This window comes from Eubalaena glacialis, chromosome 3 (genome assembly GCF_028564815.1).
Source record: "Eubalaena glacialis isolate mEubGla1 chromosome 3, mEubGla1.1.hap2.+ XY, whole genome shotgun sequence".
In the NCBI taxonomy this organism is placed as follows: domain Eukaryota; kingdom Metazoa; phylum Chordata; class Mammalia; order Artiodactyla; family Balaenidae; genus Eubalaena; species Eubalaena glacialis.
The window spans coordinates 185,918,463-185,945,555 of NC_083718.1; the positions used below are offsets into that span (position 1 = coordinate 185,918,463).

The 27,093-nt window shown below is 56.0% G+C and overlaps 1 protein-coding gene across 1 annotated transcript; it reads right to left on the reverse strand.

The window, feature by feature from the left end:
* Window positions 1-26,679, reverse strand: PLOD1 (procollagen-lysine,2-oxoglutarate 5-dioxygenase 1). Its single transcript, XM_061184943.1, has 19 exons — window positions 26,519-26,679; window positions 19,893-19,984; window positions 18,347-18,480; window positions 17,735-17,898; window positions 16,476-16,588; window positions 14,533-14,596; window positions 13,116-13,213; window positions 12,157-12,258; window positions 11,449-11,580; window positions 9,853-9,974; window positions 8,028-8,132; window positions 7,483-7,608; window positions 7,033-7,174; window positions 6,296-6,409; window positions 5,543-5,608; window positions 4,790-4,894; window positions 3,417-3,563; window positions 2,541-2,666; window positions 1-1,094 (listed from the first exon to the last, which is right to left on the reverse strand). Exons 1-19 carry the CDS (start codon window positions 26,592-26,594, stop codon window positions 939-941), a joined length of 2,184 nt encoding a protein of 727 aa, XP_061040926.1. The 5' UTR covers window positions 26,595-26,679; the 3' UTR covers window positions 1-938.
* Between the last annotated feature and the right edge of the window lie 414 nt (window positions 26,680-27,093).

Genomic DNA, 27,093 nt, shown 5'->3' on the forward strand with positions numbered 1-27,093 from the left:
CCTGGCTTATATGGAGGGTTTATGGAATATACAAATGACATGGAGATCACATGTGACTGGGTGTGGGAAACACAAGTCACCCAATCTGCCTGACCCAATCTGCCAAGTCACCCACGGCCGGCCTTCCTTGCCAATCGTGAGCTGTTAAAGCTTCTCCCTGCAGACACCCGCCCTGACATGTATACACCTGCCCACCCCAGCATCTCCCACTCAGTGGTTTGAATGACCTTTAGTAGAAACTCTCCTGTTTCTGACTGTCTGTCCCTCTCTCTGGAGGCATTCAAGACAGGGTGACACAGTGCAGTGTGTGGACATAGCACTCCCTGCTCTGCGCCCCCAGCAAGGGTCAAGTAGAGGATGGAGCTGTGGCATCCGTGAATTTCCTGTCTCCCAGGAGGTTTTCTGAGTCACCGTCTCCAAGGGACAGAGTTTTGCTCTCATGATAGGAGCCAGGGAGGATGGGGCTTCAGCAGTCCCACGGTCAGGGTGGGGACTTGAGTCTGATCCAGGTCTCGGTGTCAACCCTGAAGCTTGAAGCAGAATTCCCCAGGGCTGCAGCTCTGCCGGGGAGAAGCTCTGGGGCGTGGCTTCTCACCCCGAGAGTCTCTCTGGGCAGCTGGGTCAGCCCCTCTTCTGCTCAAGTGTTGCCGGAAGAGGTTTTTCAGGAAGAGAAATGGGAAAGGATGAGTTGCTACAAAGCAGTGAAAGTGAACAGTTTCTCCCGGGGCTGTGTCCGGAGCACCAGGAAAGTCCCAGCCAAGGAGGTGTGTTCTGCCTCTAGCCTGTGGCCCAGTCTCTCTGATGGCAGCTCCAAGAGCAATGAGAGGTCAAGAGCCTGGAGGCTGGATCTGGTTCCCTGGGACCCCGAGGTCCCAGAGGCTGCTGGGCAGTGGTTGTTGACAAAGAGGAAAAGGTCTGTGGTGGCCGGGCCGGGCCAATTAGGGATCGACGAAGGAGACTGCGATGTAGCGGGTGCCTTTGGTGGTGGGAAGCCCCTCGTGGTAGTGCGTGAGTCGCCCGGGGTGCATGAGAGTCCAGCCCTTCCGTGGGGCTCGGACGGAGCAGTTGTAGCGCAGGAACCGACAGCCCCCGCCCTGGGAGACAGGAGGTGTCAGTTCCCCAACAGGAAGCACCAGTTCCCCAATGGGACGCTGGGCCCTTCCCCTACTACCCCCGTTCTCCCATCTGAGCCATCACAGCCAAGGGGCTCTCAGCACAGCCTGCCTGGGGATGCCTTGCAGAGCGACGGCCATGAGCTGCCTAAGCAAGACACTCAGCAAAGAGCAAGGGGTCAAGAGCACTGGCCTTGCAGGTAGGCAGCACTGGGCAGTGCCAACTAACTCTGTGACCAACATGAACCTCAGTTTCCCCTTCCGGAAAATGGGCATTAAACTGTACAGGGAGGTAAGAATTAAATGAGATGATACAAGTAAGAGCTTAGGGCTCAGTTTCTCAACCTCAGCACTACGGACATTTTGGGCCAGATAATTCCCCCCCCTTTCTTTTTTTTAATTGGGATAAATACACATAACATAAACTTTACCATCATAAGCATTTTTAAGTGTACAGTGGTATTAAGTACATTCACACTGCTGTACAGCTATCACCACCATGGGCCAGATAATTCTTTCTTACGGGGGGTGTCCTGGGCATTCCTGGCCTCTACCCACTAGATGCCAGTAGCACCCCCATAGTTGTGACAACTTCAGGTATTACCAATGTCCCCCCCAGGGAGGGGGGCAACATCATCCCCTATGAGAACCTTGATACACTGTAAACTCTCAAAAAAAATGATAGGTGTTTTTATGGGTGTCCTTCACAGTGCCTGCTCAGGACTGAGTCCCAAAAAGCTCTTAGAAAATAGTAGCTTAAGGAGTAAATGAATGAATGAATGGCTGGCTCCCTAGCTGATCACACCTAGAGGCCTTCCCTGGGGCCCTGAGGCCCTCAACTGCTCCTTCCAAACCCTCATGTCTTCCTGGTTTCCCCAGCCCTCCCCTCTGGCCTCTAGCTTGTGCCCCGCACCTGCACTAACTCTGTCCTGTCATTCCCAAAGCTGCATCTTACTTTCAAGAATGATGAAAACCCTAAGCTTTTGATTACTAATAGCTATCATTCCTTGAGTACTCATTATGGGTCCATGTAAGCAATTACCTGGATGAACTCATTTAATTCTCATGATTCTACGGGGGCCTCTCTAGGTTTTCCCATCTAAGACGTGAGGAAACTGAGATGCTAAGAAACGTGCCTGGTTATATGTTACAGAGAGCTGGTGAGGGGAGAGGCAGGACCCAGGTCCAGGCAGTCTGGTCCCGGTCCTCCTGTGCCACTGCTCTATTATGTCTAAAGCCTTCTCCCTCCCACCAAATTGTGCTCTGAACCCACCCCTTCCAAGAAGCCGTCCCCATGGACCTGGAACCCTTTCTCTCGGGTTCTCTGGCACCGGCATACCCTGGGCCCCTCTGCCCGACCACCTTGTGAGTGCTCCCCAGCCAGCCCTCCCCCCGGCCTGCCCCCGGCCCAAGGTGGCCGCCGCTCACCTCGTAATCCACCCCAACCCGGTTCAGGGCAATGTTAATGGTGAAGGTGGAGGCGTCATGGTGTGGCATCAGCGAGGGTTGCTCGTCAGGCTTGTAGCGGACAACAAAGGCCAGGTCGAACTGGGCCTGCGTCGAGGAAGCGGGACAAGAGAACTGGAGTTAGAGAGAGGCCCCCGAAGGCCGGGAAAGGCAGGGGTGCACAGAAAGGACCCCTCATCCAGTCGCTGGAACGTTGGCCGGGAGGGCAGGTCTGTTTATGCTGTGTTCTCCAGTGCGTGGCACAGAAAAGGTTCTCAGTTAAAATGTGGGGAGGAAGGGAAAGAAGGGGAGGACATGGAGGAAAGGAGGGAAGAGAGGGAGAAAGAGAGGATGGAGAGGAGAGGAGGGGAGAAAAAGAAAGGAGGAAATGAACTTAATCCTCACGACCCGTTCTGGCTGGTGATTCCTTGAGGGTAAGGCCCAGGCACACTCAAAGCAGGTATTTGGAGAAAACCATTTAAAGAGGAGGTGACTGAGAGAAGGAGTGCAAAAGCCCAGGAGACAGTCAAAAGACACACGAGGCAGGAGCTAAAGGAATGGGCACGCTGGCCAGCTAACTGGGGGCTTGTTTGGTGGGCTAGCATAGGAGTCACTGAGGCAGGATTTAAGTACACAGAGAAAGATGCAAAGGGGTGAGTCAGAGGCTAGAGGCCCAGTGGCCTTCCATTACCCGAGACGCCTCCCGGGGCCCCGCCTCACACCTGATGGGAGGAGACTTCAGTCCTGGAGACCAAATATTCCGTCACTTCTCCCCCAAGCCAGGAACACCCTCCCCCCAACAAGCCCCAGCCACTCCACCCCAAGCCCTCATCCTGGCTGCACCCCAGGCACGCCCACCCTGGTGTAGTAGCCCGGGTAGAGTTTCTCCGTCATGGGGGCGATGTACTCCACCAGGAACTTGTGCCACTCCCGCTCAAAATTGATCTGGTTCATGTGGATGTCTATGGTCGGCACGTTTTCGTAGCCACCCTGGATGCGGTTGTCCTGGAAGTGACCAAGGAGAGTGTGGTAAGCAGAACTCTAAGATGGGCCCCCCCACCCCGGAATTCCAGCCCCCTGGTGTACAGGCTCTGTCTAATCCCCTCCCTTTGACCTGTGAACCAGATGGGATAAGGTTAGGTTACAGGACAAAAGTGAAGGGGTTTAGCAGATGTAATTAATGTAACCAGTCTACTGACTTTGGGTTAATCAAAAAGGAACTCATCCTGGGTGGGCCCTTCAAGGAGGATCTTGAAGAGGGAGACTCTGTGTCCTGCTGGCCTGGAAGGAGCAAGCTGCCTGAAATTCTACAGCTGCAAAGAAATGAGTTCTGCCACATGAGCTTGGAAAAGGACCCCAAGCCTCAGATGAGACCCCAATCCCGGCTGATACCATGACTGCAGCCTTGTGAGGCCCTGAGCTGGACTCCTGACCCACAGAAACTGGGACATAGTAAATGGGTGTTGTTTTAAGCTGATAAACTTTGTGGTGATTTGTTACACAGCACAGAAAACCAATGCAGAAGGCCACAGGTTAGCTGGGGCACTAGCATCCCAGGGCTGGCCCGGTCAGGGTAGCACAAGGGTTCACCAGACCCCACACATGGGCTATGCGAGTTACTGGGTTGTGCAGATGAGCTCTGCCACCAAGCATGTAGATTAGGCAGTAACCAGAACCACTGCTTAGTCAAGCTGCCAGCCCAAAGGTTAGCTGGTCTCTGAGGCACATAGGCCCAGGAGCTCATGTGCCTTTAAAAATGGTTCCTGAACTTTCCAAGACGTATGAATTCCTCCTTCGGGGAATGCACAGCCTGTCACATCCACCACGCCCCTTGCTTCTGCTGTCTGGTGAACTTGGCACTGCTGTCGCTTCCTAATTCTTCTGCGTCCCACACTTGCTCATTCCTCCCCCATCTCCATCCACGCCTGATCTGGGGAAGGAAGCTAAATCATTCCAATGAGAAACCAGGAACTGGAAAACTTGCAATTTAAGCTCAAGGCAGCTCAAAGTCACCCAGTGGCAATGGCAGCTTGAGGACCAACGCCCCATCCCATTTCTCAATCCCTCTACTCCTAAGTGCCTGCAGGCACCCCTGCCAGTGCCCCCATCTCCAAGAGTCCCAGAGAGGTTGGCTGGCTTGCCAGGAAAAGAGCCCAGCGGGCAGGCATGGGGGAGGGGCAGCCTCCCCCAGTGGCAGTCCAGGCGTCTGGGACCCCTTGTTATCTTGTTACCCTGTTATCTCCCAGAGACCACTGGCCGTAGTGCTCCATCTCCTCCACCAGCTCATCACAGGCCGTCTCCGTGAAGATGGGGAACCAGTAGACGTCTGGGCAAGGCTGAGGAGGGCGGGGACTCGGTCACAGGGTCCAGAGTGGCCTTACCGCATTCTCCCCCTGCCCCCGTGGCCCTCTGCAGAACCCGCCGCAGGCAAGGCCCCTCATGTGGTCTATGCCCGGTCCCACACACTCCAGTCTGTGAACCCTCCATGTCCCCACGAGTGTCCCCAGGGAGCAGGGGCTCAGGGAGCTGCTGAAGGGAGAAGGAAGCAGAGCTCAGAGCTGGCCCTTCTCAGCCAAGAGCAGCCAGGGCCAGGTCCAGGAAAGGGACATGCGTATCCCCAGTGCCCCCAGGGAGCAGAGGCCCGCAGGCTCCGGGAGAAGCAGAGAAGCATTTGTTTCTCATCCTAGGCCCGCGGTCCACAGTTGAGACCACATTTGGGGATATTTTCTCCTTTCTTGTTCAGGCCAGGGAAGAAGCGTCAGGCACCCCCAGGCCCCTGCAGACTCCAGTTGCAAAGTGCCAGCAAGAGGAGGGGGCCCATCCCACTGTCCATTCCCTCACCCCAAGCAGTGCCAGAGCATAGAAAGGTGCCTTCTCCCCGCCCGGGTCGGCTGGCTTTGTTCCTCTGCTGTCTGTCCCCCCCCCACAGCAGGTGCCGGATGTGAATCCAGCAGCTTTGTTCCCAAAGGGTCTCCAGTCCTTACCATCTCCACCATCTTCCCCGCCAGGGCCTTGGTGTAGTTCTCGTGGATGTACTTCTCCTTCCAGTCCTGTGGGGAGCGGGAGAGGTGGGGTTCTCGGGCCTGCCTGGGCCCGCTGGGGCTCACCCCTTGTTCCACTGCATGCGCTGCTCCAAGATGGAGTTCTGCCCCGCAAGCCCCCTGGGGGGTGGGGCACGGTGGGGGGGGGAGCCGGTATGTGCCTATGCCACTGGGTCATGTGAGCTGATGGGCGCACAAGTGTGCCTGCAGGAGGGCGTGTCTGCATGTGCGTGTACACGTGTGTGCGTGGGTGTACAGGTCTGCCTGCAGGTATGTACATGTGCCCACATCAGCCACAAGCTTGCAACGTCTAGGGATGCTGTCACAACTTTCTCTTCCTCTGATCATCACAACACCCTCAGAGGTGAGGCAGGCTGGGATAGTACGCCCATTTTAGAGCTAAGATAACTGAGGCCCCAAAGGTGGAGAGGCTCAACTAAGTCACAGCTGATAGACCACAAACCTCGGCCTCTGACTCCTGGTCCTTCCTCCACCAGATGGTGCTGCCTCTGGAGATATTCTCCTCTCCCCACTGAAATCCTGCCCAACAAGCCCCCTGGGGCAGAGGGAGGCGGTGGGGGTGGGGGTGGCTTGGGGTCCCAGCCAAGGTCGGGCTGTGAGAGGGAGGCTCCTCAGGCCACAGGATCACTGGGGTCCCCTCCGCTCCCACCCCTGCCCACCCACGAAGGGCCTCACCTCGGGGTTGCTGAACACCTCCCAGAGGTCGTTATGGAGGTGGGTGGTTTGGTAGCTGTCCAGGGACAGCAGGTGGCCGAAGGCGTGCCGGTTGGTCAGGAACAGGAACACATCCTGGGGAGAACGGCCGGATGGAAGACACCCTCCCCCTCCCCTGCACGCCCCCAGGGGCGGGGTGGGGGGCACGACTGCAGCCTCCTCTGCCCACCAAATTCGAGTTCACCCCATCTCCCCAGTGCCTGGATGAGGCCTGACACTGGGGATGCAATCAAAGAAGACTTCCTGGAGGACTGAACAGGAATGAAAGAATGAATGTGCAAAAGAAAAGGATGGTGTTCTGATCCTGGAGTTAGTTGTGGGCACAGGGGAAACATTACCCTGCCGTCATAGTTTTTAAAATAACCACAAAATAATATTGGGTGGGGCACAGGGATAGGGTAAGGGCATCTCGGGCACATTACTTGGAGTAAAGGTGGAAAGTTTTAGGTAGAAAGTTTTCTTTAGGCTCTGTCGAAAATGTAAATAAAAGAGGTGGTGTGAAAACAGGTGGTGTGAAAAAATGATCCTGCAGATCCCGAGGACCAGCCCTCATGCCCGGGGCCCCAACTGCCCCCACCAGGGCCTGGCAGCCTTGAAGCAGCCCTGCTGGGATCTCAGAAGCTGCAGGGCCTATGGTGACAAGGTGGCCCATCTTCCCCGTCAACAGGGCCTCTTCTGACTGCCCAGCCCGGGCCAACCTGCTGCCGGATGTTGGCACAGAAGGCCATGTCCGGGTCCAGCTTGCTGTGGTGGAATAGGTCCATCTCCTGCAGCTCAGCCCGCAGGGCACTGCCCTTGATCAGGTAGATGTTTGAGATGTAGGGCACGTTCCAGACACCGCTAAGGGAAAGAAAGGAAGATGGAGGGGGCCACAGGCGATGGCGAGGGGTCATAGTCTGGGGGTCAGGGGGAGGAGGAAGGGGAAGTCACAGGCTGGGAGGGCACGATGGTGGTGATTTGATTCCCCTACCCTGGGCACATGGGCCCAGGATAACTATCAGGAAGTCCTTCTGTGTGTCTGACTGCAGTCTTCCTTTCTTCAGTTAAACAGGAATTTGAGAGCAACAGGACAGGAATACTGGGGAGGGCAGTGCTGTGAGGCTAAGAGGAAGACAGATGAGGGTCCCCCCCATCCTGCAGGTACTCACACACGCCGCCCCTGCACAATGTCCACGTAGTCCTCGGAGCGGGCGTAGTAGCCATCTGCACTCAGTGTCCCCCAGAAGTTCGACCACAGCCTCCCGTGGCGGGTCATCAATGGGGCGATGACATTCCTGGGGAAGGAAGCACCTCAGAGGGAGTCCCTCTGCCACGGGGAGGTTGGGGCAGACCCAGGTATGGGGAAGGGGAGGGAGAGTGCCTTCACCCTGCAAGCACCTCTCTAGGGTAGGGCCTGGAGCCGGGTCTGGCCCATCTGGTGCCAGCTCCCTCCCACAGGGCAGCCAGGAAAGGCTGGGGTGGGGGGTTGCGGGGATGGGAGTTGGGGGGTGAGGCTGGGGTCTTGTAGCCGGGAGGTGGGGAACGTCCTAGACCAAGGTAGCCAGGCTGGGAAAAGCCTGGGGTCATAGGTGAGGCCAAGGCGGGGGAGGAGGAGAAAGGCAGGGGAGGGGCTCCCACCCCAGGCCCAGGGGCATCGTGAGCCCTGGCTCCGAGGGCCTGCTTTTCCAGCAGGCACAGCCCACCCAAGCCTCACCTGTTCTGCTCAATTAGCAGCTGCAGGGTTTGGGGCTCGGTCAGGGCCACATCGGCATCCACGCTGAAGTAGTAGGTGCAGCCACGGTCCTGCCGGCACAAGTCCCTGCAGGGAGGGGGACACAGGGTCAGCAGGGACAGGGTTCTGGCGCCAGCCTCCCCACCCAGGATCCCAGAGCTACCCCGAGGCTGCAGTCCCCAACCATTGCCCATATCTGTGATCACCAGGTACCAGCCAAGGGTCTTTAGGGAGCTCAGGCCGGCCCCGCTGCAGGCTGGGACCAGCCACCTCCAGGTCCCTCCCAACTCCGAGACCCAACCCCTGGGCTGCGGAGCTGTCAAGACAAGGCCCAGCGCCTGGCAAGTGGTGTCTAGTGCCCTGAAAACCTTGCTACTGGCGAGAGCAGGCCCACAGACAGGTGCCTACACTGCCCGGGGCTATGGGTAAACCGGTTCTGCCTTTCTGGAGGATAGTTTGGCAACTTGTACCCAAAGCCTTAAAAATCTCATACTAAGTAAAGTAACTCAGACAGAGAAAGACAAATGTGATAGGATATCACTTATGCGTGGATTCCAAAAAAATAATACAAACCAACTTATTTACAAAACAGAAATAGACTCACAGACATAGAAAACAAATTTATGGTTACCAAAGGGGAAAGGGGAGGGGGAGAGATAGATTAGGCGTATGGGATTAACAGATACAAACCACTACATATAAAATAAACAACAAGGATTTACTGTCCAGCACAGAGAACGATATTCGCTATCTTATAATAACCTATAATGGAAAAGAATCTGAAGCTGTACACCTGAAATTACCACAATATTGTTAAGTCAACAATAGTTAAATTAAAAAAAAAAAAAATCTATGTTCTTTTTGTTTATCTGGTGCCGGGCTCAGCAAACTACGGGCCACAGTCCAAATCTAGCCCACTGCCTGGTTAGCTCATGAGCTAAGAACGGTTTGCTGGGTTTTTTAAATTTATTTTATTGAAGTATAGTTGATTTACAATGTTGTGTTAATTCCTGCTATACAGCAATGTCATTCAGTTATACATATATATACATATATATACATACACACACACATTCTTTTTCATATTCTTTTCCATTATGGTTTATCGCAGGATATTGAATATAGTTCCCTGTGCTATACAGTAGGACCTTGTTGTTTATCCATCTTATAGATAATAGCTTGCATCTGCTAATCCCAAACTCCCAATCCATCCCTCCCCACCCCATCCCACAAGTCTGTAAGAACAGTTTTACATTTTTAAATGGTTGGGGAAAACAAAAATCAAAAGAAGTCACGTGAAAATCCTATGAAATTCTAATTTCAGTGTTGATAAATAAAATGTTATTGGAGCACTGCCACGCTCATTCGTGCTCCAATAGCCGGGCTGAGTGGTCACGGCCGAGCCCACAAAGCCAATTTACACAGACTTACTAGCTAGTCCTTTATAAAAAAATTGCCAGTCTCGGATCTGGACTTTCTAATTCTTTTATAGTCAACACAAATTACTTGTTCGTTTTAATGATAAAGGAAAAAAAAAATCAGAGATTGTTTCTCTAATTGTCAGCATTTATCTACTCTGGCCCTCCAGTCCTTCCTCTTTCTGTCATTTGCTTCCTGAATCCAAATGACAGTGCTCAGCCCCTCCCAGGAGCACCGAGGTTGGCTCAACTATTTCCCCATTTGAGAGATGGGAACACTGAGGCCCAGAGAGGGGCAGGACTTGCTGGAGACCACACAGCCTTCTGAACCTGTCTCCCCGCCTGGTGCTCCTGATACTGCAGCCCCTCTGCCGCGACCCCCAACTCACACGCCCATGTTCCTGGCGTCCGCGTTCGCCACCCGCACCTCGGGGCCCAGCAGTTTCACAGACTGGTACTCGCTGCCATGCTCTGCCAGGAACTGCTCCACCTGAGTCTCATGTTGCTGCTCCTGGGGGTGAGGGGATGGAGGGGGAGGGTGAGGCTTCACCCCAGGGACCACAGCACCTTCTGCTATTGCAGGCTGCTCTCCGTCATGCCTGGAGCATCCCTGGCCATCTGCTTTCCTATCCCCAGAACTCTGCCCACGCCAGACCTTCTGCCCGGAGTGCCCTTCCTGGACCATCCTTTGACCATCCTCCTCTGACCAGGCCAGGCCCACAGGCCTCTTAAGAGCCTCTGTCACCAGGACAGTGCCCCTCACCCCACAAGCCGCACAGCCATAGTCGCTGATTCCGCTGGCCCAGGGTGTGGCCCAGGGGTCTGCTTTGCTCTAAAACGCTCCAGGCGATCTTCAAAGTGCACTTTGAAAAACACTTTATACCTGGAGCCCCTGCACCGGGAAGCGGAAAGAGCAGGGTGTTTAAAAACAAACCCAGGGTTCAGAGAGAAGTCCAGCTCTGCTCTGATTAGCTGCATGAACTTGGACAAGTCACTTCACCCGTCTCAGCTTCAGTTTCCTCCTTTGTAAAATGGGAGGGCGATCATGGCTCCCTCACGGGGTCACTGCAAGGAGTCAACAAGTCAGAGCACAAAGTAGGTCCTCAAAGACTGCCTGGAACAGTTCTCTTTTCCTATACAAAGTCACAGTTCATGCGTGTGAGGTTTGATGTCTCCAGGGAAGCTGGGAGCCTCCCCAGGGCAGGGCCTACACCCTCCTCCTGTTTCCAGGTGGCACAGTTGAATGAATGTCTGTGACCCACGCAGAGCTGATCTGAGTGGGGGACCACAGGTCCCTGGGGGTGGGGTGCAGACAGGGCCGAGAGGTCTCGGAAAGGGGTGACCCTAGACGGGGCAGCTGAGAAGACTCTAGGGAAGACAAGGAGCCTTAACAGCAGGTAGAATTTGGAGAGCGTATCTGGCTTCTCTCAGCAAAAGCTGAGAGGTGGGACTTTAACTGGCTGGGAAGGAGAGGGAGGCAAGGGAGGGAGCTAGTCCTGCTAGCCACAAAGTAGCAGGCCTCCAGGCCCTCCCCGATTCCTCAGAAGGTACTCAAAGAATGAAAACCAATTTGACTATCACCAGATCAAATCAGGAAAGACAGCCAGGAGCAGGAAGGGAAACAATGACAATGACATCAGCTGAGAGCACCTACTATGCAACTTGTTTAACCCTTGCAGCAATTCTCCGTGGCCTGCACTAACATCATCCCTATCTAATAGACCTAAGAGATGAGAAAACTGAAGCCCAGAGAGGTTGAATAACATGCCCAAGGTCACACAGCTAATATAAGCAGTGATGTTGGGGTTCAAACCCAGCCAGTCTGACTCCAGAGTCAACCCAGCGACTGGGGATACAGCCCACTGCCCACTTCCGTTTGGCCCAGACAACCCTGGTTCAGTCAGTTCCTCAGAGGTCTCAGGTCTTATGAGGCTGAGCCCTTGACCCAAGCCACACGGCGACCCCACCAAGTGCCTGCTACTCACATGGCTGTGAATGAAAAGCCGCAGCCGTTTCCGGGGGTAATGGAGGCGCAGGAGCCGCTGGAAGAACAGGGACAGGAACGGCGTGGGCTGTTCGATGAACACGCCAACCAGGACCGTGGGCAGAGCTTCATCCTGCATGGGGAGAGGGCGGCACAAGAGTCCGGCGATGTCCAGCCACTGCGCCATCACTGAGCCCCGAGGATGGCCTGAGGGATCTGGAGCCACACAGGCAGACGCTTGCGGACTTAGCAGGAAAGGGGCCTGGGCCGGGGCGCTCCGAGCAGGATGTGCAGATGGCAGAGGCAGGGACCGGCAGGGAAGAAGCAGGAGGCTGTCCCTGCCGGGGAAGAGAGCAGCGTGAGCCCAGACTTGGAGCGAGGACGGGTTGACAGCACGCCGTCGGGAGAGCTTGGCTGGCATGGGGTCTGAAGCGGGCCTTAAATGAGGAGTAAGTTTCGTGGGATGGGGAGAAGGCTGCAGGAGCACCTGAAGGACCAGGCAGAAGAAACTGGAACACAGGCATCTGGGGGAAGCTGGAGCGTGTAGTCTGAGAAGGTTTCCAGGAGGAGGTGTGTGGGTGAGGAGGAGGAGGATGGAACCCCAGACAGGGAGTTGACTCCTTTACCTCCCACCAAAGACAACAGAGTCTCCAGAATCCACCATCCTCCCCTCCCCGAGGGACGGAACCCCGGGGTCCAGCAGCCTCACCCCGATGCCCTTGAGGCTGTGCAGGCCCTCATCACACACAGCACATCCCGTCTCAAAGGTCCAGAAGCGTGGGATGTAGTTGCCCAGGTAGTTCAGCTGCAGCTGTGGGGAGACGGGGGGGTCTGAGAGGAAACAGACTCAGCCCCCACCCCGCCCCCCCCAACCAACAAGTCACATCTCCCTGGGCCCCTTGTGGGCCTGCACCCCAGCCTCCCCTAAGGGGCCAGGAATGTGGCTTTATTTGGGGTGGGACTTGGAGAGCATGTCCGTCCCCCTGGAGATCACCAAAGCTGCTCCGCGGGAGGATTCAGCACTCTGGTGCTTCTTTGTCTTTGGATCTCCTGGGAGCTTGTAAAATGCAGATTCCTGAGCCCCACCCCTGCAGACACTCCAAATGAGCAGCTCTTGGGTGGCATCAGGAAATCTGCATTTTAACACCCTCTCCTTCCCCTCCCGCCCATGTGATTCTGACCAGGGTGGTCAAGGACCACACTCCAAGAAATGTGCTGTGATCCCGGGGCCCGTTCCCCAGGGGCCAGCTGGGTCTGGCCTGCTCCCCCGCCCCTTCTGTAGCTCTGGGAGCGCAGGGAACAGTCTGTCCTGTTCAGGGCTGGCGAGGTCTCATGCCCTGGTACAGACATTCAATCGATGTTTGTTGAATGTAGAAACAAGCCTGCCTGGGAGTGGCAGAGTACAGATGACTCAGGGCAGCCCAGTCTGGGCCTGGATAGGGACAGGAGCCTCCTTTGTGGTCCAGCAGAGATGGACAGGGCACCACCAACCACCAGAGTAAGGAGAGAAGGCACCACACTGCACTCAGATGTGAGGTCAGAGGCAATGAGTGGGTCCCAGGTGGGTGGCCCTGACCCCAAGGAGAAGCGGTGGTGTCACAGTGGGAGCACAATTGGGATTCTGGACCCCCATCCCACTCTCCCCCGGGAGCTGGGGCCCCTCCCTACCTTGGTAGGCCCATTGCCATGAATCAGGACTGGGAGGGTGTCGTAAGCCAGGTTCCTTGCTCTCACTTGGCCCATTTCAAACTTGAGCACCACCTCATCTGGGGGGCAGAAAGCAGAGACCTGTCCAGCATCAGGCCCACAGGCCAAGCTCCAGGGCTGACAGGATGGGCTAGAATCTGAAGTCTCCCCCAGTGAGGCCCTGGGCTAGTCACTTCACCTCTCTGAGCCTCAGTTTCCTCATCTGTAAAATGGGGGTTAGAGCGGGAGGATTCCGTGTCCTGCGAGTACTTAGCACCACGCCTGGCACGTGGTAAGCATGGAATCCATGGCAACCCCTACTGTTTGTTGTGATTACTTATTAGAGCCGGAAGCAGAGGATGGGAGCAAGCAAAGACCTGAAACGTCCCAGCTCCAGGTGTACTTCAACCAGCAGGGAGGCCTGGGTCGGGCAGGGACAGATCCTGTCCCGGTGGAAAAAGCCCCTGCAGTAGGGTCCCAATACCCAAGCTCTGACCTGGTCAGTCTGCACGTAAGACAGCGGGTAGGACGCTGCCTTGCCTGACAGTTATGAAAGGCAGAAGGGCCTTTACCCAGAGGCCTGAGAAGATACCGGGCTGGGAGGCCTTTTGTGGTGGGTGATCATGTGATGGGAGCCCCTCTGTGCAAGCTCCTGATCCACCTAAGAGGTGGTCTGAACCCAGCTTCTTAACCTAGGTTCACAAACTCCCAGAACCCACAGGCCAAAGCGTGCAATGCTTCTGCACCTCCCTGGGAGGGGAGCTAGAGCTCTCCTCAGATTCTCAAAGGGGTCCATTTACCCCATTAAATCACCAGTCAATGATCTGGCCCAAATTCTCTTTTCTAAGCATGGGAAAACTGAGGCCTGAGGGGTGTGTGTGTGTGTCCTGCCTGAGGTCACCCAGCAAGATAGTGGCAAAGCAATGTCATCACCAGCCACCGACAGAACCAGGCCAAGAGCATTTGTGGTTTCAAGGGCCAAGTGGCCTCTCTGCTTCTGGCCTCTGTCATCCATCAACTCCCTGCCCCCAGCCCAGGAAGTCTTCACCTGGGAGGTGGGAGGGCACGGGAAGGAGGTGAAGCAGGCTCACCTCTAAAGACCAGGTATGCAGGGCAGGGATCAGGTACCCGCTGAGTGCATCACCCAGCTCCTCCCAGGCTGAGCCTTGGTGTCCGGCAGGCTCTCTGGAATGACCTCCTAGCCCTCCTTTCTCCACCCCCAGAGAGACACAGCTCTGCCCCCAGAGGACATCCAGGTGGTCTCTGGGGACCTGGGGATGACGTGGGCGACATCCCAGCACAACAACCCGAGAGGAACCTCCTCAGCTCAGGCCCTGCCTGGAACCCTCATCTCCTTACCACTCCTCTCAGGATCCCCCTCCCCGTCGGGGCTGCTCACCCAAGGCTCCATCCAGATTCTGGAAGATACGGCAACGGTGGTCCAGGGTGATATTGATCCCCTCCTGCAGGAAAGAGGGCACCAGGCTGCAGCAGGGACAGGCCCTGGCAGAGGACAAGGCTCCATCACCCAGTGTGGGGAGTCTGTCCTCCCACTTCTACCACTTCCTTTCCCCACACCCACTGATGTGCCCTGTCACATCAGGGCAGCTGGGAGCCCTGGGAAGGCCAGCCAGTGGCCAAGCCCCTGGGATCTACTAGTCTAGTGGCTCTATTCACAGAGAACCAGGGACCCTCAGAACTGGAAGGAATCTAAGGAAACAGCTGGTTCAACTACAACAACCACAGTAATAACAAATGCTTGTTTAGCACTTTACTATGTGCCAATCACATCCTAAGTATTATATGTACATTAATTTAATCCACACAACACCCTCATAGATTTAAAAACAAGGCACACGGACTTCCCTGGTGGCGCAGTGGTTAAGAATCCGCCTGCCAACGCAGGGGACACGGGTTTGAGTCCCGCTCCAGGAAGATCCCACATGCCGCGGAGCAACTAAGCCCGTGCACCACAACTACTGAGCCTGCGCTCTAGAGCCCGTGAGCCACAACTACTGAGCCCGCGTGCCACAACTACTGGAGCCTGCGTGCCTAGAGCCCATGCTCCACAATAAGAGAAGCCACGGCAATGAGAAGCCCTCGCACCACAACGAAGAGTAGCCCCCGCTCGCCGCAACTAGAGAAAGCCCGTGTGCAGCAGTGAAGACCCAACGCAGCCAAATAAGTAAATAAATAAATAAAATTTTAAAACAAACAAACAAGGCACAGAGAGGTTGGATAACTTGCTCAAGGTCACACACTTAGTAATTGGCTAAGCTGGCATCTGAGCCTGGCAGCCTGGCCCTGAGGTCCACGTTCACTGAATAATGCTGCCTCTTCGAGATCTGACTGTGTCTCATGGAGCCCTAGGCCAGGCCAAGTGACACTCTAGGCTCAGCCTTCATCCCGCAGAGAACAGGTCCACTGTTTTGTTTTCGACCATGGGCTTCTGCTAGCAATGTCACTGGAGGCAAAGGGGAAGGAGGAGGAAGGACTGAGCTAACTAAAGATCAAGTTCACAGTTTCCACTGCACAAGTCCAATTGCTTCATTTCATTATTTCATGGATAACAAAAATGGAGGCCCAGAGAGGGAAAGTGAGTTACCCTACATCACGCAGCACAGAATAAACAGGGGTTGGGGGGGTAAGCAGGGAAGAATCCAGGAATATTGACCCCCCTCAAGGGCTCCCTAAATTTCCTGCCTGCCCAGAGGACACTGGCTGGCTTTGGGGCTACACTGGCCCAGTTCTACTGCTTCCATTCCCCTCAGTGATCTCTGCGTTTTTTTTTTTGGCCTTGCCACGTGGCTTGAGGGATCTTAGTTCCCCAACCAGGGATTGAACCCACACCCTCGGCAATGAAAGTGCAGAGTCCTAACCACTGGACCACCAGGGAATTCCCCAATGATCCCTGCCTTGAGACAGGCTGAGAGGCCTAGCTTCTGGGGCCCAGGTCCAGCCAAGATCACATCAGCCCCCTAGAAACCCTCCAGGTAGGGTTGGGCAGGGGCAGCTCAGCCTGTCAGTTCCTTTCATGACCATCCTCACCACCTGACACGAGGCTGTAAATTCCTTGTGTCCCCAGCTTGAAGGTCCATGAGGGCAGAGACCCCAGCTGTCTTGTTCATTGCCATATCCCTGCCCTACACCTGACAGTGTCTCACACACCACAGGCACTCAATAAATACCTGCTGAATAAATGAGTGAATCGAAGAATAGACAAATGGAGTGTCAATGCCCAACCCAGGGGGTCAGGCCTCGGGGGCAGGGGCTGCTCCCAGTGCAGCCTGGTCTGGGGGAATCCAGCGTCAAGATCCCACAGTCCCACCCACTGCCTCTTACCCTCTTCTCCGGGTCCAAGAAGATCTTGGTGTAAAAGAGCTGGTCACTGTCACTGTCTTGACCCTCCCACTCGGCCACCAGTTTGCTGAGGTTCGGGGCATAACCGATAAAGCCTGGGGGTGGGGGACACACAGAGACAGACACTTAGCTTCCGGCCTCTAAGCCAGGGGCCTCTTCCCAGCCTCCCCTCTCATCCACCTCCCACTGCCTTACCCATAAGCCCTGCTTCCTCTCAGAAGCCCTCCTGGATTGAGAAGAGGTGATGTCTACAGGTTGGAAACAGCCTGCCAGTTAATGCCACTTGGTGACAAGTTCCCACTGAGCCCAGAGAGAAAAATCAGTGCTGTCCATTAAGCTGCACCAGCTCAGGTCCTGGGCACCACACTGGTGGTGAATAAATGAATTAGATCAGAAGCCCAGGAGAGCAGGGTTGGTGGGGCATAGGCTTGGAGCCCCTTTTCTACAGTTATCTGAGAAACTTGACCCAGAGAAGGGCAGAGGCTGAGACAAGGTCACACAGTACAGGAGGGCTTAGAGGGTAAGGCCCACACAGCCCCCAGGCTACAGTGCAGACTGGTGAGAAGGGAAGAGAAAAAGGAGAAGGTGGGCAGCCAGGGAGGGCCCTGCCCTAGGAGACACCTCTACCCCTGGGCCAGGGCCAGGCCATCTGGACTGTGCTAACTCTCTTGGCCGATGGGGAAACGTGGTCCCTGGGGGCGGATCCCCCTTCTGTGGCTGGACAGAGGAATCCAGAATAAAATATGGATTTTATTCTCCGTGCAGTAGGAAGTCACTGAGTGATGTGTGTAGACTCGCATCTGGCTGCTGGGTGGAGAATGGACTGCAAGGGGCGAGGGTGGAGGCTGGCAGAGCAGTTAGGAGACTACTGCCTATGCCAGGGGCCCCATGAGGCAGCGGCAAGGGGCATGGACATGAGAGGGCAGATTCCAGAGATCTTTTGAATTGGGAGTGATGTGACCTGCTGATGGACTACGGTGCGGGAAGGCAAGGGAGGAATCAGGGGTGACTCCCTGTTTTGCCCTGTGCAGATGGGGGGCTATTGAATGAGACAAGGAAGATTGCAGAGAAGCTGATTTAAGAGTTAAAAAATCAGGAGTTCTACTGAGGACATTCTGCATTCAGGACCTGTGAGCCATCCGCATGGGATGTCAAGCCAGGGGGGATCCTCACCCAGGCAGCAGATGGACCCCTCTGGAGCCTGCCCAGCCTGCCACACACTCCGCACCCGGGCTCCTCACCTCCAGAGCCCAGGAACCTCTTGCCGTCAGATACCACCGGGTACTTGGCCTCCAGCCTGCGGTCTGGGTAGATGAGCTCCTCGGCAGAGAAGACCACCTGGCTCCTGGCCTGCCGGAACTTCTTCAGGAGCTCTCGGGGCCCCGAGGCAAACAGCACGTCGTAGCTGTGGCCAGAGCCGGGAGAAGACAGGGCAGGGCAAAGGTGAACAGGGGGGAGAAGGGGCGGGGGAGAGGGAGGCAGGGGCTCAGGAGGGTACAGGCAGGAGGAGACCAGGGATCAAGGCTCTCCCCCTCCTCCCACGCCAGCCCCAGGCCACATCTGGGAGATGGATCTGCCCTGTTGCCTTTGCCCCTGCCCACCACATTTCCACCCCCTTCCTGGGCAGAGACGTGGTCCCCATAATCTATGCCCATCTCACACTCAAAGCATAGTTCACCATACCTGGGCAGGTCCCCCCACCCATCTTTTCACCAAGAGTGGACATGGGTCTTTTCTGGGGTTCATAGACCCCTTAAAACTGCAGGCAACCTTAGCTAGAGTAACCCCCCCTCATCCCTGATGTCCTGGCAGGGCCTCATTCTAGAATATTCTTCTACCTCCCAGCTGCCTACCTGTCTGTGAAGAGAATGACCAGGTTCTCCTTGTCTGCGTGCTTCTCCAGGGCTTTCTTCAGTAGTCGAACCTTCAGCCCTCCACCTGCCGACATCTCCTTCTCCCCATGCCAGTCCTCCCCCAGCCCCAGCGCCTGCAGAGAAAGGCCCCTTAACATGAGCTTTTGGTAAAGAAAAATCTGGCCAGCTCAATTTCCAACCCCACCTGGGCAGTGCACATCTTTGCTTCTGTCTGTGTCCAGCACCTCCTCCCCTCCCCGTGGGAAACCATTCTAAGACATATGTGTGGCTGAGCAGGCTCCTGGTGTGGTCATGTGACCATGGCTGGCCAATCAGTCTCCCATCTCTCCCAGAGCCATGAGTTTGAGCATGTAACCCAAGTAGGGCCTATCAGAGTCTTCCCTGGGACTGTTCTGTTAAAGGTAAGGAAAGGTTGTCTTGTTCTGCTGAGGTTGTGAAGCTGGGGCATGTGGGTCTATGGCTGGTTGTCATCCTGCCACCATGTAGAGAGAGCATGTCTGCAAATGAAAACGAACAGGGCCTAGAGATGGAAAGACAAGGCCCTTACCATGCTGCTTGAACTCCTAGATCCAGCTATGCCTGAAGCAACCCTCTGCCTCAAGTCCCATTTATGTAAACTAATACACTTTCTTATAATGAATTTTTTAAATTTTATTTATTTAATTTATTTATTTTTGGCTGCGTTGGGTCTTTGTTCCTGCGCACGGGCTTTCTCTAGTTGTGGCGAGCGGGGGCAACTCTTCATTGCGGTATGCGGGCTTCTCATTGCAGTGGCTTCTCTTGTTGCGAAGCATGGGCTCTAGGTGCGCAGGCTCCAGTAGTTGTGGCGCACGGGCTTAGCTGCTCCGCGACATGTGGGATCTTCCTGGACTGGGGCTTGAACCCCTGTCCCGTCCATTGGCAGGCGAATTCTTAACCACTGCGCCACCAGGGAAGCCACAAACTAATACACTTTCTTTCTGGCTTAAAGCCACTAGATTGCAAGCTGTGTAGGCAGTGCCCTGGTCTGTCTCGTCCATCATTCTGTCCCCAGTGCCAACCACGGTACCCGACACAAGGAGGCACTCAGCACACTCAGTGAAATGGAGAAATCTCTCCCTGCAGGGCTCAGCCCCACAGACTGCATGCACAGGACATGAAATCCATGCCACCGATGGACATGGCGTTAGCTTGTGTTTCTTTACAGCAGTGTTTATACAGGTAAGATATCCAGACAAGGGCATCCCCAAATCACCTGGGAGGCCTTGTGGAAATGCTGATCCCCAGGCCCTACTCTCTAAACTAGCCACAGGTCCCCCGGTGAGTCTTATGCACTAACGTGAGCACTCCCACATACCTCTCGAGTCTCACCTTCCACACACCCTCTATCTCCAGCACCTCCTAGACTTTGCTTATGTTCTTCCCATCTTACTTTTCCAGAAGATTTCCCTTTGGGTCCAAGTCAGTTTGGGAAAGGCAGACATCCAGCTCCTGGACTCTCCCACCACCCATCGGCTATCTCTGCCCCACCTGGGGAGCCCCTTACCTGGATCTTGTAGTTGAAGAACTGGGCTGAGCGCTTGAAGCGTCGGAACCCCTCAGTCTCCTTTGTGGCCACCGTGAGGACCAAAAGGTTGTCTAGGGACAGAGAAGGGAATGAAGGATGAAGAGAGGTGACAGCAGGAGTGGATGACCGTGCCCAGCGGGATGTGTCAAATCCCACAGGATGTATCTTCATGTCAACCCATTATAGACAAGGGCCCAGGGCCCAGGTAGGAAGAGACACACCTAAGATCACTCAGCTGGTTAATGACAGAGCTGGGACATAACCTGCGTCTCCCAATTCTCCTTCAGGGCTCCGTTCATCTGGTAACTGACCAATGTGGCAGGAAGTACCCAGAGCAGAGGTGTCTGCACCTCGCATCGTGAGACTCGGTCTCTCTGGATTTAGGAGCAGAGGAAGGGATTCGCTCTGAATGCTGAACAACAGGAGGACCTCTCTGGCCAATATCAGACATTAGCCTGGCAACAATCACAGCTCTCCATGCCTGCACTCAGGGAAGACATTGCTAATCAATCCCAACAGACTTTCTTGCTGAGCCTCACTTGGCCTTGGATTCTCCCAGCACTGTGAGAACCAATAAGAGCTGGCCTGCAGTGGAAACTGACTTGAAATCCTGGCCTTTGGCCAGAGTGGCTATGCTACCTTTTTAACAAGGGACCTCTCTGGGCTCTGTAGTGTGGCTTCGCCTCTGCAACAGAACCTGCTGGAAACACTCCCAGATGCCATCTCTGGGAGCCCTGAAGAAGCCCCTCCCAGACCATACTTTGAGGCTGTGTTCTATGAGAAGTGAAGGCTCTGGGAGTCCCCTGGTGGCCTAGTGGTTAGGATTTCGGGCTTTCACTGCTGAGGCCCTGGTTCAATCCCTGGTCGGGGACCTGAGATCCCACAAGCTGCGCTGCACAGGAGAGGAAAAAAAAAAAATTCCCTGTAGCTGGCCTGGTTAGGCTCCTAGCTCTACTCCTCACCAACTATGTGACCTTGGGCAAGTCCTTGACCCTTCTTAGCTGGTTTCCCCCTTGTAAAATAGGGATAGTAGTAGTACCTACTTCCCAGGGCTGCTGGACTAATTAAATGAGATCAGGCCTGTAAAATCCTTGTTGGGATGCTGGCACACACTAAGCTATTATTGGTGCTTATTACTGAGAGGCAAACGCCTTGCTCTGGCATTCAAGGCCTCCACTGATTGGCCTGGTGACACACTCATTCCCTCCATTGAGTGGGCCCTCCTCCTGGCTGGGCTCCTCCCTCCTGCCAGGGCTCCTCCCTCCTGCCAGGGCTCCCTCTCTCTGCTCTTTCTCTAACCTTCCTCCAGGTCCCAGGGCCAGTGACACTTCTTCCCTGCCACCACCTCTATGAAGCCTTCTTGGATTTCTCCTGACCTCTCTCTGGGCAGAGGGCAGGACCCCACTTTGCAGCGCCCATCATTGTTTCACTGGGTGAGCCTTACTTCCCTGGGGTCCAGGTCTTAACACTTTTCTGGGTGAACAGACTCACCAAGTGGCCAGGCTAGCACAGGCAGGTAAGGCCCTCCCACCTCGACCTCCCCAGGAAGTCAGGAGGAGCCTGGGGTAAAAGAACAAAGGAGTCCAGCCTGACAGAGCTGGCTGAGCCGAGGGGCAGGCTGCTGGTCCCAGAGCAAGGGGTTGGTGCCAGGTGGCCCAGCCAGGATTGGCAAGAATCCGCTGCGGGTGGGTCCAGAGACCTGGGGCAGAAGCGGGTGGATTCACTAGGCAGATGTGGAGAGGGGAGGCCTCACCATCTGACCCTGGGGTCCAGGAAAGAGGGGTGCTGCTCACACTTGGGGAAGGGCTCCCCCCAACTCCTGCCAGGATGGTTAAGTCTGCCCTCAGGCAAGGAGAGCCAGAGCCCCAGCTCTGAGGCCCTCTTGTCGACAACAGGGGCTGCTGGGGACAGGAAGAGTGTCACATTTCATGGATGGAAAAAGCCAGCGTGTGTATCTATGTGAGATTCTGGATTCTCCATTGGACCAGGGCTCCTGAAGTCAGGAAGTGGGGGAGGGGAAGTGAGGAACCCAAGACTCTGACACGGTAACCTGCCCAAGGGAGCCATGAAGTGGCAGCACCATGATTTGGACACAGACACCTGGACCCAGAATCCCCTCTCTTAACCTCTGCATGCACCGCTCAGGCCTGGGACGTGGCCAGGCGTCCGTCTCCATCTGTCTAATGAGACTGACCAGCTCAGGCCATGCTGGACCCTCCCCACATGCCCCCTTCCTCCTGCCCAGCCTGTCTCCGCTCAGTTTTCCTGCCAGGTGCTTGCAATGGCGCCTTAACATATCCTGGGTTCCTTGGGCAACACAACGCCCACTCTCCTAGCCAAGGACCCCACAAAATCCCCCAGCGCAGAGGGCCCCAAACCTGCCTGCATATCCGCATCACAGGGGAGGTTGTGAAATCCACATTCTTGGGCCCCAGGACCAGAGATCTGAGATGGACCCAGGAGTCTGGATTTGTCCTACATTTCCCTGGTGATTTCTGATGTCAGCCACATTTAGAAACCGCTGGTCCAACACATCCCTTGGTCCTCTGACTCTGGGCTCCAATGCAGGGGCCTGGGAGGTGGTTCACAGCAAAAGAACTCAAGGCAGGTCCCTCCCCTAAGGGACCCTGGCATCACCCCTCAACACCCCCATGAAACTGCGTCGCTGAACCCAGCCGGCACCCCATTCCTTTGTCCTGCCTGCAAAACTTGCTCCTTCCCCTGAAAAGGCCCCAGGCCACTTCCTCCAGGAAGCCCTCCTCAATCTCATCCCCTTACCCAGTCAGTCCTCGGCCCGTCTCCGTGTGCACAGCAGGTGAAGTACCAGTACAAACTTGCTCCTCCCTTTGCCAGGCCAGGCCCACGTCTCTATTTCCTTGGTGTCCCTCCCCCTCCCCAGGACTCGGACTGAGTGTGACTTGGGCCTCAGGTGCAGTGTCTGGCCTTCAGGAGCCCTGTGGAGATGACTAGTAAGCGCTAGCACTGTTGAGCCTTATCTAGATGCCATGCACCTTGTGAAGCGTGTTACATTCATTGTCAAATTTAACCATCAACACCCTGTGTGATAGGTGATATTTCTACCCCCCCTTCTACAGGTGAGGAAACTGAGGCACAGAGAGGCTATATAACCTCGAGGTCACAGGACCTCGAAGTGAGAAGGAAATGAGCTGGAATTCCAAATGCCCATGCCCTTCACCGCACTGTTTCCCCGTCCAACATCCCGGAATGCTGGGAATCCCAGCTGTAGACTGAATCCAGCATTTCCAGCCACCTTCTCTCAGGCCTCCCCAGTGTGGGCACCCGCTCCAGTCACTGGGTGAGGTCTCTTCCCAACTCACTGCACAGCCAGAGCTCTGGGCAGCCTACAGGGTGACAACGTGGCCCAGGGCCCCGCCCACCTGCTTTCTGTCTGGTCCAGCCAGCTGCCTTGGGCTGAGGCCAGGGCCCACGTGAGGCCCGACATACAGGGCTCTTGGTCCCCCTGACCTGCTGCTCAAAGTCCAGCAGTGGTTTCCCCAGATGGATGACCCATGATCCGGGGTCAGCAGAGACAAACCACAGAGCAGAGTGGAGTGGCAAACTGCCACAGATTGCTGGGAGAGTAACTTAGCCTCTCTGTGCCTCTGTTTTCTTATCTGTAAAATGGGAGTAATAACAATAGTACCAGGGAATTCCTTGGGGGTCCAGGAGTGGTTAGGACTCTGCGCTTTTACTGACAAGGGCCCGGGTTCAATCCCTGGTCGGGGAACTAAAGTGCTGCCCTGGAGGGCAGGGATGGAGAGGAGCTGCCTTCCTGAGAGTGAGAATGATGGGGAGTCGGGGGGGTGGGGCACGGGGGCCTTGCGGGGAGTGCAGACATCTCTCTGGGATCCTAAGAGAAGGCTGAGGACTCAGGCCCTGTTCGGCCGTGCTCCTTCAGATGCCACCTCCTCTCCCCAAGCAGTGCCGGTCCAGGCAAGGGGGTGGATGGTCAGTGTGTGGCCTTGGCTCCCAAGGCACGGTCATGACACACCCAGTCTGCTCTCTGGGGAGGTGGGAATGAATGAAGCTCCTCTCCCATCCCCCACACCCATCTGGGGCTGGAACGGAAGCCAGGAGATGGGGATTCCCAGGGCTGGAGCCAACCCTGCCTCTTCCCCAGGTCTGGCCTCCCACTCATTTCTGCCACCTCAGGTCTCCTCAGACTCCCCCGCCCTGACACACACACAACCAGCTGGGTCTGCCTGCTTCTCCATTTCCTGCGGCGGAACAGCACGACCTGAAGCTCCCACCCAAGCCCGGCCGGCATCCCTGGAGTCTCAGATCTCAGCGGCCATCGGGCTCAGGCTGGTCCTTCCCTCTCCGTGGCCAGATGAAGGCCTGCAGAGAAAGGCATGGGCCCAGGGAGAGAGGGGGGGCTCAGCTAGAAGCAACTACAAAAAGAAGGACGGACCATGTTGCACCTGGACTCTCCCGCCCCCTCAGCTCTGTGCAAATTTGCTTGTTTGGATGCTGCTTTGTTGAAGGCCTTTTTCTGTCCCCCACATCAGTCTGGGGGCCCCCCAGGGCAGGGCACTGACGCCAGTGGGCAGCTTGGGCAAGGCCTGTAGGAAAAACTACCATCCTATGCTGCCTCCTTGGCCAGCAGGCTGAGGGGTCCCAACCACCTGGGTCTGGGACAGGTGGGCAGACTTCCCCAGGCAGCATCTCCCAGCAACACCTGCCCCCCCATCTGGAGGTAGGGGTCAGCAGGAATGAGCAGAGGGTCTGAGTCCCAGTCAGTGATGCCACTTCCAATCAGCTGTGGCAACCTGAGACCAGGTGTTTAACCGTTTAGGGTCTCAGGCTTCCTATCTGCAAAATGAGGCTAATGATTCCTTATGTATCAAAAGGGTCTGAATGGAGCAAGGGAAGCACAGGGCCTCAAACTTGAGAGCGGCCTGACTTTCGCCACATGCCTGGGGACCCGCTTACTATCTACTAGGTACTTTACCTGGATTATCTGAGCAACACCCTGAATCCTGTACCCTCTGTGGGGGCTGCCTTGTGTCTACTCTGTCCCCTCCCATCGCCTGCTAGGGGTCAGGGCACCTGAAGCCTTGTCATCAGTTTGGTCCCTCCAACTCACCTCCCTGGGCTTCATCACCTCCCTGGGCAGCTGGAGTTTCTCTCCTGGGATGGTCTGGGGTGGAGGGAGCCTACATCAGCAGAAGCAGAGGGAAGAGAGGCCCAGGGGGAAAAAAGGCCAGCAACTGGACCCAGGCCACAGGACCTTTGCACACACCACCAGCCCAGCCCTGTGCTTAGCACCTCCCTCACTGGATTTTTTGACCTGTCTTACTGCCCTGCTGGGATACTCCGGGAAAGCTGGCAGCGCTGGGCCAAGAAAGAAAATGCCTTTATGGGCTGGGCATTGAGCTGAACTCTCACCAACAGGCCTCATCCCACGGAATCCTTGTCAAGAGCTCTAGGACGGAGGTATCATCACGCCTGTTTTGCAGGCTAGAACACCAAGCCTCATGGAGATTAAGCACCACTGCTTTACCACGGGAGACGCATGGCCTTGGGCAGAACCTGGCACAAAGGAAGTACTCAAGAAATGGTGGTTCCCATCCCTTTTCCTGGCCCAAGGGTCTGCTAAACTACCATCCTGCCCCACTCTGGTTCCCAGTTTCTCTAGAAGAGTGGGCCAAGGGGAACGGGGGATGATGGAGGGTGTGGTCAGTCTGGCCCTGCTTCGCTGGGACTGCCAGTGGTCTGTGTCCTCCTGGGGCTCTCAGATGCTGACTGGGCGGACCTGCAGGTGGTCCAGGGAGGGCTGGGGAGGAGAGTAGCACCCGCTCAGCATAGTGGGACACACTTTGAAATCCAATCTGCCTTGGGGTTGTAGAAAAAGCACTAGACCCGGAGTCCAGCAGATCTGAGAACCACCACTCCAAAGCTGGATCCCCCTGGGCAGTCACTACACCTGTCTGGGCCTCAGTTTCCTCATGTGCAACCCGGGGAGAGTAAGACCCACCTGGCAGGGGCAGAGCAGACCACTGAGGACACGGGTGAAAGTACAAACGGCTCTGTGATGTGAGCCACCCCTTCTGGCCCCCACCCCGCCCAGGTGCCCCTCACTCCATAGTTATGAGGCCTAGGTGTGAATCCTGATTTCAAAGCCCACAAGCGGTGTGACCTTGGGCAAGTGAATCAACTCTGGAGCCTCAGTTTGCCCAGCTGGAAAATGGAAATGATAGAAGGATGCACTTCCGAAGGTTAGGATCCTGCTTAATTGACGTCTGACTCATAGCCAGTGCTCCACAAAGGGTAGTTATGGTCCTTATTATTATGAGTGCTATTATTATTTGACCCTCTGGGTACTGAACGGGACTTGGGCCGTTCCTCCCCTCCAGCTGCCCGAAAAGTGGGAAACGCAACACTAAGAGGGGAAGTGCCTTGTCCAAGTCACCACTGATTCAGTGGACAACTGGCCTGAACCCAGAACCCCTCGGAAGCCCAGGCCTCCCCTACAGGCCGGTCCTAACGGAGGCAGCCCCCAGACCAGCCCACCTGCCCCCATCCCCCCCGCCCCACCTCCGGCCCCGGATCCCCCCCTCCCGCCCCCGGCCCGGAGCCCTCACCCTCCGGCTTGGCATCACCCTTCGTTTCGACCAGCAGCAGCCAGCCCAGCGGGGCCAGGAGCAACTGGAGCCGCATGGTCCGGGTCTGGGAACGTCCGGCGTGTCCAGCGGCGCTCGCTCGCAGACTGGAAACTTCCCGACGGGGCCGCTGATCCCGCTGCCACGCACTGGGCCCGCCCCGGGGGCGGTGTCGCGCCGCGCTGCCGGGGGGAAGGGTTTCCTGCAGACTCGCCCGAACCCGCGGCCTCTCCGAGTCCGGGCAGCTCCCTGCGGGCCCGTCCCTGCGGCTCCCGGGTCCTTCCGCCGCCGTCCTCCTCCCTCCCGTCTCCGGGGGCTTCACTCCGACCGGAAAGAGGAGGGGAGACGGGGGCGAGGCAACAATTTCTATACCCCGGACCCCGCGCCAAGCCTTGATGGTATCAATAAACGTGAGCCTCGGTTTCCTCTCTGGAAAGTGGGGTTTATAATGGTATCTATGCGTTGGGCCTTGCACGGGTTAATGACATTGTTACCTGCAGTGCCCTTAGAACAGCCCCTTGATAAGCCCTCAGTAAATCTCAGCTATTCAGATTTCA

What these genes read in the sequence shown, in the direction of transcription:
- PLOD1 (XM_061184943.1), bottom strand. Translation starts at nt 26,594, where the DNA reads ATGCGGCTCCAGTTGCTCCTGGCCCCGCTGGGCTGGCTGCTGCTGGTC. An exon ending in GACGCCAGGAACATGGGCGT is followed by an intron (nt 8,133 to 9,852) that starts GTGAGTTGGGGG and finishes CCCTCCCTGCAG; the next exon opens with GGACTTGTGCCGGCAGGACC. An exon ending in GTGCCAACATCCGGCAGCAG is followed by an intron (nt 6,410 to 7,032) that starts GTTGGCCCGGGC and finishes CGTTCTCCCCAG; the next exon opens with GATGTGTTCCTGTTCCTGAC.